Source organism: Tursiops truncatus, chromosome 8, assembly GCF_011762595.2.
Source record: "Tursiops truncatus isolate mTurTru1 chromosome 8, mTurTru1.mat.Y, whole genome shotgun sequence".
Classification (NCBI taxonomy): Eukaryota; Metazoa; Chordata; class Mammalia; order Artiodactyla; family Delphinidae; genus Tursiops; species Tursiops truncatus.
Genome location: NC_047041.1, coordinates 42,818,117 through 42,828,613, shown reverse-complemented (window position 1 = coordinate 42,828,613; position 10,497 = coordinate 42,818,117). Strand labels below are relative to the sequence as shown.

At 37.8% G+C, this 10,497-nt stretch overlaps 1 protein-coding gene across 1 annotated transcript; it reads right to left on the bottom strand.

The window, feature by feature from the left end:
* Positions 1–2,340: 2,340 nt before the first annotated feature.
* LOC101331145 (tripartite motif-containing protein 77-like) lies at positions 2,341–9,529 on the bottom strand. The gene is made up of 5 exons (XM_073809430.1): positions 9,302–9,529; positions 6,019–6,249; positions 4,967–4,989; positions 4,162–4,259; positions 2,341–2,834 (listed from the first exon to the last, which is right to left on the bottom strand). Exons 1-5 carry the CDS (start codon positions 9,527–9,529, stop codon positions 2,341–2,343), a joined length of 1,074 nt encoding a protein of 357 aa, XP_073665531.1.
* Between the last annotated feature and the right edge of the window lie 968 nt (positions 9,530–10,497).

Here is a 10,497-nt window from a genome sequence, read left to right as displayed (position 1 = left end):
TACAGGGCATATCTTTTAGAACACTCAGGGGGCAGGGAGGTTGGTATTGTCCCAGTGGTGGGGAAAATCCAGCCCAGATTAAAGACTTCTCTGCTTTCTCCTTACACCGTTTATAAGCAAGCCTTGAAAACCAGAGATTCTTCCAGAGTTAACACCACCTTCTAGCCCCTATAGGACTGTGGTGGTCCTCAAGTCAAAGCAACAATAGAAAACACTTAAGAAGATTTCACGCACACACCCCACTTTGGACAATAGGGGCCTCTTTCTGCAGTTCCTCTGGAAAAAGGAAAAAAGGGCTCTCTCTTGGGACAAAGCGTCCCCATTTGCCATTTTACTGTTGCCACTCACTGTACCTTTTTGACAGTGGCTGATCTTGGGGCAGCACTGGAAGAGAAAAAGAGAAGATGAAAAGAGAAACAGTGATCTCCTCTCACACTTTCCTGTTTGCAGGACCCTCTTTTCCTGGTCCTCTGACTAGAAACCAGGTGTTTACGTTTGAGCTTTTGCTGCATGCGCATGCTGTGCAGATCAGAGAACTGAGTCTTCCTTCAGTTCAGTCAATGCCAGGAAGGAGAAGAGGAAAAATAATTCTACCAACTCACCTCCACTGTGGGTAATTATTCAAGTCTTAACTTCTCTCCTCATTTCACTTTCTAGTTTTAATTTTTCACATTCCTCACATGGTTACTTTTTATGGTCAGTTCAGAGCTTTCAGTTGTAATCTGTAGGTGAGACAGACTATGGAGAATTTCTTCCGTTTTGGCCAGTGCCAGAGTCAATACAAAACTTTTCAGTATGCAACAATTCTTGGACCCCTTCCAAAGATGAGGGCATTATTAGATTGCTTTAAATCCCTAAGCAAATATCTGGAAATCTAGTTATCATTTCTTTTCCACCACAACTTCATAGAAATACATATAATCCCCAAATTATTCCCTAAGCAACTTCTCTTTAAAGAGAGAGAGCAAAAGTTGGAGAGATATACTCCAATAAAGATGTAAAAAAAAAAAAAAGATGGAGAGAGGGAAGGAGAAAGGGGAGTGGGGAGAGAAAGATTGATTCTTCTAAAATAGAAGAAAAAGAAAAAATTGTTTTTCCTTTTGATAAGCTCTCCTAGAATCTACTCTTTTAACAGCTTTCCTATCTATCATACATCAGTGTTAACTAGAGTCATTATGGTGGACAACACATCCCCAAAGAGATAGATTTCAGTGTCTGATCACTTTACAAAGTTGTAAGATCTAAGTCAGTGACACTCTCTGAAATGAAATTTCACTGTTAACAGCTTGGATGTTTTGTGCCTGTAAGAAATAAAGTTTACTGTCCATCCTTGAAAATGTATATTCAAGGTATTTTCACTCTACATATCTTCCTTAAAAGTACTGCAGTATCCAAGCATCTAGGTCTTATTATCTATACTACTACCACTCTGAGAAAATATGTGTATGTTCCTAAAAATCTCTGTTCGTCATTGAGAGCTACTAATAGAAACATTGAGGAATCAGATCATACACAGTCTATATTTTGCCAGTTAAAATGAATTTCTGAGCCATGTACCTGAACAATAACTTAATTCACATCTTTATTTAATATTTCTCATCGCTTCTTGAGCTGCTAATTGTGTCTACATTATAGTAACTTTTTTTGGTTATATAGCCTTTGCTTTTAATAATTTTCCTACACATTCATTCATTTGTTCCAATATATTTTTGATGTCTCTCATATCCTTAACCAGGTGTTTCATCCCTGGAATGTGGCTGGGAAGAGGACTAACGTTGGCCTTCGCTTCTTGCAGTCTGCAAACTAGAAAAGAAGACCCAAAATCTATTGTGAGTTTTACAAAGAGAAAGAATAAGCTGTTCTTGAGGTCATATTATAATTGACCTAATCTAGTTTGGTAAACTGAGGATTAAAAGAGGAATAGGATTTAGCCAGATGAGTGCAGGGAGAAGAGAATTCTACGCTGCCCTTGAGTTTTGACAAGGACTCTCTGGAAGGAGAAGCCTCTGTGCTTTTTGTTCATGCATTTGGCTGAGTTTCCACACCCATGTATTCTTTAACCTCTAGCAACTTCAGATGGCAAATGAAAAGTACATGTATCCTACCCAATAAAATAAAAGAGATTACTTTTATTTAAATAAAACAGAAAAGACAAATGTACATCGTTAACATTATTACCACTTTAAAAAATAACGCAGCCATGATATCTCCTGAAGGTAAAATGAAGTTAAACACAGTGAAGTATACTTGATTTTCCCCCATTCTAGAAGTCCCCAGGATAGAAGCCCCTCAGCTATTAGAATTGCCAAGACCTTGGTCAGGTTTGGGAGCTGTTCCTGATCATTTGGGTCCACACCAAATGAAAGGTCTGAGAGGGAAAGAGAAAGAGCGTGAGAGGAAATTACAAATGAGGGACCTTCTGGCAACATTAATAAAGCTTATTATACCACATTCATAATCTAGAAACACCCCTATCCAGCCCTGGGGTCTTTGGATATAGTGGGGTAAGAGTGGGCATGTAGAAAAGAGACTGAAATGGTCCTCCACGCTGACACACAGAAGTAGAAAAATATCCTCAGAGTTAAGTAGCATATCATTCCTACTTGTCCAGGATTCATTGCAAAGTCCTATAATCCAGGTGCGAGAGTTTCCCACATTCACCTCCCAGTAATGTTTGCCAGTGGTGAAGGTCTGAGCACCCCATGAAGGAGTATTCTCTGAACTTGCTGGATTACGGGGCACGTCTTGATGGTCAGGACTGCACTGCAAACGTCTCAGGTCTTCAGTCAGAGCCACATGACAATTTCTTATTTTATGATCCAACGTAACATACACTTCAGTAAAAAGAAAAGAGCAAAGTCAAAGAACAGAGTTTTAAAGTTCTGAGGGACGGACAAGTGTGGCGGTATTGTGGCAGAGGTTTAGCAACCAAATCTCTGGAACAAAGCAAAGCTGGTTTGCCTTATTTGCTGGGAATATTCCAGCCCACCGTGACCATTTTCAAGGTGCCAGCCATTCAGTAATTGCTCCTAAAATTCTGGAACTTGTAACAATTCGCTCCCATGAGTGTGTCAGTACGAGCTAGCTCCAGAACACCCCTTTACCAAAGGTGACTAGACAGAGTGTGTCACTGGAAATCCAGAGAAAGAACAGGAAGGGCTTCTTGTCTATCTAAAGAGCCAGAAAATCTCTAATCGTACAACTAGATGAAGAAAAATTTTGAGAATACATAAAGATGTGGGATATCAGGCTCTGGCTTATTTTTACTAACTCCTCAAAAACTGGGGAGTTCATTCATAGATGTCAAGAAAATAGCAAAAAAAAAAGAAAGAAAAAAAGAAAATAGCAAAATGGCCCTTAATTCACTTAAGTCCTCTCATTAATCCACTCTCACAAAATAAAATAGTAATAAATATATTATACATTATACTTTAAATATGATATTGTTTTTATTTTTAGTCCTACATAGTGATCACATTGCTTAACATTTAAGCAAGCAAAAATAAAATAAACCAAAACCCCATCTGTGCCTTTTTTTAGAAGTGATTTCTCTCTTAGGATTTCTAATGGAGCCACCGCTGAATCAGAATCCAGCTCATCCCATCTCAGGCCTGCTTCTCCTTTGTCTGCCAGGCTCACCCTTCAGTTGCATTTGTCTTAAGGGGCCCTCTATGCAACAAATCATGGGTTCAATTTGTTTTGTGGTTGTACTTGTTGTATATAAAAATACTTTTAAGCTTTTTAAAAGTCTTGTGATTTTTCAAATGTAATTATTACATTCAATATTCAGATAAACATTTAAATAACAACATTAAGGTGATTCTAAGAATCTGAATATCCGCATATAACCACAGTTAACTACAAGATGAAATACACTGAATGGATATGCAGTTTTATAGGGCAGAGTGTTCTTTTTTTAAAAATTTTAACTCACCACAAGTAACTATATAAGAAACTGTCATATTCGATTGATTGTTTTTGACAGACTTCAGTCAGCTTTCTCTGACTGATAATTAACAATAAACTATAAAGTTAGTTATAAAGCAGTGCCTGCTTCCCTGTTCTCTGCAAAGAACAGACAGAGCAATGAAGAGAGATCACCAGCATGTATCTAGCCATGAAGGAAATATTACTGCCTTCACCCAGAGAGCTGCCTCTTACCTCGGAAACTGTTAAGCCTTTCCAACATCCCAGTGATGGCCCATGTACTGAGCTGTGGGTCCATAGGCTGAGGAATGTACAGCTGCATTAACTGACTCCTGTAAAAAAAAAAAAAGACCCACTTACTAACAGGGCCAAAGGTACCATTAGCAGTCCACTGATGGGGCTGCATCAGAATCCTCATAATTAGGTGTGAAGGGTGTGAATTTAATTCCTCAGATGGAGGAACACTACAGTTGCTATTATATTTTACAATCTGTTTCCCTGCTCTTAGCATATCAATCTTAGAATATGTCACCTCAATCATAATTGTGTGTTTCCTCTCTTCTAGCTTCCCTAGGGGATCCACAGAGCAATTCCTGAAATCTAATAGGTGGCAAATAGTTAGAATTTGCCATCTGATACATATGGATCCTCAGCACTATCGTATGTTCTTTCTTGATGATTCTACCTCCCTCCTCGTCTCAGCATCCGCCTACCTTCTGCCTCTCTGAGCTTATCTGCCTTTCCCATAGATGACCAGAAATAATCCTCAAATATCAATAATTAGAATTTGGAAATTAGGGGGCAGGAAAAATAGTTGTCTCTTTGCAACTTCTACAGTAAGGCTTGCAACTGAAACTACACTCCCCTCAACCCTACTTTCACCTAAGGGTAGACTATATAAAACCTGGCAGACTTTTAGAGAAGGAAGGAATAAACGCAGACAGAAAGAAGCTTCTCATTAAAAAGGGAGGGTCCATCTCAACAGAAATAGCCTGATCACTATCACAATTACCATGATTTGAATAGGGGGCAAACTTACCTTTTCATTGTGTCTCCCACATCCTGTAAAGAGAAAGAAAGGAAGGCTTAGCTTTCAGCAAAAGCTCTCCTGTTTAGTCTAGTTTGAGGATATGAGATTATACTGGGAAATTCACTATCTCCAGTTTTCTTCCTTGGGGAAAATCATTTGCCATTTCCCTTATCCTTAAAAAGATGAAACCCAGTCTCACATTTACATACAGTTGATAAAATCATACTCTTGATAAAACTGTAAGTCAGAAGATGTTCTTAGGGTGCACGAATGGCTGTGCTTCGTTGTAATCTACAGCTGGATTCACAGCGTTCCGCAGAGTTCTTATAAGGGTGTGAAAGCTGGAACTTCACAACAGAAAGAAGGCATACATCCCATATTCACACATATTACCAAGTACACATACAAAGTTAAATTATCTGCTCACAAGCTGCTCTCTTGCAGCTGGTCAGAAACTGTAAATATAGTCGTCCCTGAGTATATGAGGGGGATTCATTCCAGGACCCCTTGTATACCAAAATCCATGGATGCGCAAATCTCTTATATAAAATGGCACAGTATTTCCATATAATGTATGCACAATTTCCTGTATACTTTAATCACCTCTAGATTACTTATAATACCTAATATAATGTAAATGCTGTGTAAATAGTTGTCAGCATTGACAAATTAAAGTTTTACTTTTTGGAAATTTCTGGGTTTTTTAAAAATATATATTTTCCATCGGCAGTTGGTTGAATCCCTGGATGTGAAACCTATGGGGATATGGAAGGCTAACTGTATAGTAGAGGAATAGAACAAGAAGGTTTGGGAGATTTTCTTCTGGATCTGTTACTTGAACCTTTCCACACAGTTATCCTTCTTCCATATAAGGCAAAAGTGATGTTTCGTCTCCAGATTATACTGGAGGACCAAAACCCGCCATCATAGAGGCAGAAGAAGAATCTGGACTTTGGAACCAGAAAAATAATGGAGGCCAAAAATGATGTAACTCCAGTGGATATAAATGCTTTCCAAGCAGGCTGGTGTTCAGCACCCTAACGTCCTTCCTTAGTCCTTACCTGGAGCATGTCCACGTCTGCTTTAAGGCACAGTTCCTTCAGCTCCTCATATATTCTTCTCAGGAGTTTCCCCATATGAACCATTCTGGCTACATTTCTCCTGAGTCGCTGAAAAACAATCTTGCCTTCAATTGCCAACATCTCTAAATGTTTTTGCTTTTCTTCCTGGAGATATTGATATACCTTAGGGTATTCAGCTCCTATCATCACCATCCGTAGATTCACAAAACCCTGCAGTGACATTGGAATAATTAGATCATGTATCTGGATGGTTTTATTCTTCTCCTATCATCTATTGTCTACGTGTTATGTATAGAATACTTGTCTTAGTTTGTTTGGGCTACTATAACAAAAGCACAATAGACTGCATAACTTATAAATAACAGAATTTACTTCACACAGTTCAGTAAGGTGGGAAATCCAAGATCAGTGCCAGCAGATTTGGTGTATGGTGAGAGCCACTGCCTAGATAGCTATCTTTTTTTTTTTTTTTGCTTAATAATGATTAAAATATATTCTACTTTACAAAGCACATTCACATACTTGGTTTTCATTTTTTTTACCATATGCATGTATCTTTTTTATTGAAGTGTAATTGATTTACAATATTGTATTAATTTCAGATATACAGCAAAGTGATTTGGTTATACATACATATATATATATATATGCATATATCTATATTCTGTTTTTTCCCAATTCTTTTCCATTATAGTTTATTACAAGATATTGAATATAGTTCCCTGTGCTATAAAGTAGGTCCTTGTTGTTTATCTATTTTATATATAGTAGTGTGTATATGTTAATCCCAAACTCCTAATTTATCCTTCCCCCCACTTTCCCCTTTGGTAACCATAAGTTTTTTTCTATGCCTGTCGGTCGATTTCTGGTTTGTAAATAAGTTCATTTGTATCATTTTTATTTTTAGATTCCACATATAAGTGATATCATATGATATTTGTCTTTCTCTGACTTAATTCCCACAATATGGTAATCTCTAGGTCCATCCATGTTGTTGCAAATGGCATTATTTCATCCTTTTTCGTGGCTGAGTAGTATTCCATTGTATAAGTATACTATGTCTTCTTTATCCATTCATCTTTGATGGACATTTAGGTTGCTTCCATGTCTTGACTAGATAGTCATCTTTTGGTTGTGTCCTCACATGGCAGGAGGGCCAAGCCACCACAGGGTTTCTTTTATAAGAATCCCACTCATAAGGACTCTGCCTTCATGACCTAATCACCTCCCAAAGGCACGACCTCCTAACACCATCACTTTGGGGGTTAGAATTTCAACATTTGAACTTGGGGTGGGGGGAGACCCAAACTTTTGGACCATACCTTCTGTTTTCTCTGCTCCAGAAGGATGGGTTCTCAGAGAACTGCTGGTTCACTCCCTTCGCTTCTTTAGATCTCTACCCTGATGTAACGTTCATGAGTCTTCCCTGACTAGCATACTTTCTCCCCAAGCCTGTACTATTTATACACATCCCTGCTTTAATTTTCTCCCAAGAACTTTACAAATGTGAGGTATTATAAATGTTACTCTTTTTTATTTGTCACATGACTTCTCTTACTAGATTATAACCAACTGAGATCAGTGATTTTCTTCCTTTTGTCCATTTCTGTATCTCTTTGTGGGCCTAGAACAGTGAGCAATGCATCATATGCCCTCCTATGAATGAGTGGTTTATTAGGAAATCCATCCTAAATGATCAAGAAAATTTTATTATTGCCTTTGGTATTTTCACAGCACTGTATACAGATTTCTGTTTAATGACATATTCTATACCATAGCCTGTTGATATGTCTTCTTTAGAAGTGATTGAGTTCTTTGAAAATAAAAATGTAGTTTATTTTTATTAAACCTTCAGTTTCAGGTTCCCAGTTCATATATGTGAATCAATGAATGATACAACCCAAAATCCTTAGATAGACATTCACAATCTTGCCATGGTTATAATTACATTTCTAGCCATAACTCTCACTGCCTGCTTCATACCCTATGTACTAATTAATAGGAGCTACTTGCAGGTCCCAGACAATTCCATGATTTGTCTCATTTTTAGCTTTCTTGTCCCTTAGGTGTCTGTGTCATAAATACCCATTAATTTACAGATTCTACTAACACATTAGCATTGGGATGATTTTTACTTGTTTGAGAAGATTTTCTTAACATTCAAAGTTTATTAATCTCCTACAGAACTCTATTTTTACCTCCATCCGTGACCATTGCATTTTGTTTTGTGATACTGCATTTTCTTGTCCCTGCTAAAGTACAATATTAGTGGTAGACATTGCTTTATCAAGAAAATCAGGAAAAACCTTTTAGTTACATATTGGGTTCATTCAACATGAAATCCTATATTGAAGGTCATGTATGTAGCTCTCTCTGATCACTCACTCAGGGGACATTATGATTTAATTCAAGTTCTTCCACTGTAAGTTACGAGGCTATTTGTCCCAAGCTGGTTCCAGTGGATACAGGGTCTACTGCTTACCTCCCATACTCTGAATATGTTGGTCAGTTTTTTTATATTTCTCTGATTTTCTTTTTTCTTTTTCCAAATAGATTTCATTTGCATCAGAAGGTTCTCCTGCAAAATAACTATAAATTGGAGTACTAGAAAAGCAAAGGTAGTACATTTCAGATACTTAAGATAGAAGTGTATGAACATGGGACAAACAGTGAAGAGAGCAGAGATGTCAGTGATTTTCCTTGGGAACACTAACTGATAAATCAGAGATCAACCAAAAACAGAATGCCTAAATTTAGAAAATGTAATCTATTATCTGAGGAATCTAACACTGATATTGTAGTAACCTGGTCAATTTTCAGAAGTGAATCTTGCTTTATATTTAATTGTGAAATATTAGCCCTCAGTTTTCCTAAGGCACTATAAGAAAATATTGGCCAGTGTTTCTAAATCTGCTATAATTAGAACAGGATCATCGTAATCATAGTTGTAGGAGCCAATGACTGTTACTGAAACTAGAGATTTATCCAGCACGTTACTTACTGAAATACCAGCACCCTAATTCTCATCAATTTCATCATCATTCCTGTCTTTCAGCCCAACAGAATTTAAACTTCAGGAGAACAAGAATGTTGTCTAGTTTCTTCACTGCTTTATCCCTAGATTTCAAAATAGTGCCTGGCACATAGTATTCAGAAATTCTATTTGTTTCCTACATAAAATAATACAATCAATGTATTTGCCTCATTGCCTATCAGATACAGGGTCGTCCACATTTCAAAGGCATTCAGAGATATCACTTACCCTGTAGTGCTCTGCAACCTGCTTTACTGGATAGTGTTCATGCGTGGCATGCTCTGGGGAATGAGAGCAGAACAAACACAGCAGGCTCTTGTCAGTTTGACAGAAGTAGAGCTTTATCACTTGGTGTATCCTACACATCTGCTTGGCAGAGCTAGGTAACTGGCAGACAACTGATCCTCTGGTAGGAAGAACATGTTCCTTAGCAAAAATAGTGCTTTTGAAGTCCATTTTCGGAGATACTGCCTTGCACACAGGACAGCAAGGAGCTGTTTGGACATCTTCCCACAAGAGACAGAGGCAAGGAGTACAAAATCTGTGCCCACAGCTAATGGTGACAGGGTCTGTGAAATTGTCCTTGCAGATGGAGCAGATGAACTCACTGGGGAAACACTGCGTGAAAGCAGATTCCATGTTTCTGAGAAAATAAAAGGAAAGGACATTCTTTACCCTTGGCATGTGAGTTGAGCTTTGAGCCTTCTCTCACTAATACACATATGTACTGTAGGACAGGCCATGTTTTGAATAGGATGGCGAGGCACAAAGAGAGTCCTAAAGACTGGTAAAATGCATTATTATTTTCTTACATTGGCCTCCAGCACTACTTCTCATTTCCCTATTAGAAATCCAGGATTTTTCACATATATTATCTCTCTTTCAAAGACAAAGAAATCAGAGGTTCTGGGCTCATTCCTAGGCAGTGGGTCATATTGTGTCCAAAACTATCACAATTTTCCCCTTTTTTCCTCTCTCTGATTGGTTAGCACAGGGTATTTGTTCCAATTCTGGCCAATGAAATAAGAAACTAAGACTCCTAGGACAATTCCAGAAAAGATTTTCTTGCTTCAGAAGAGATGTGTGGAATTAAAAAAAAAAACACTGCTTTTTCTGTTTCTGGACATTTTTTGGATACAATACCCATTTGCATAGCCATCTCGTGGTCACAACGTGAACTAGCCTAAGGAGAAAAGACAATAGTCTAAGGATAACAAAAAAGATGGAAAGAAACTGGGTTCTTAACAATGACATTGAACAATAGTTACCTAATTCTGGAGACGCCAATTTCTGACTAAATTAACACAAATCCCTATACTAAAGGCCTAACAGAAGAAAGTTTGTGCTCACTACCACATAAAAAAAGAACTTAGCACAGTATCTACTGTCATATGTGATACGTCAGGGGTTCAACAAAAATTATG

What these genes read in the sequence shown, in the direction of transcription:
- LOC101331145 (XM_073809430.1), bottom strand. Translation starts at nt 9,529, where the DNA reads ATGGACTTCAAAAGCACTATTTTTGCTAAGGAACATGTTCTTCCTACC. An exon ending in CAGACGTGGACATGCTCCAG is followed by an intron (nt 4,990 to 6,018) that starts GTAAGGACTAAG and finishes TTCTCTTTACAG; the next exon opens with GATGTGGGAGACACAATGAA. An exon ending in AAGGCTTAACAGTTTCCGAG is followed by an intron (nt 2,835 to 4,161) that starts GTAAGAGGCAGC and finishes TTTTTACTGAAG; the next exon opens with TGTATGTTACGTTGGATCAT.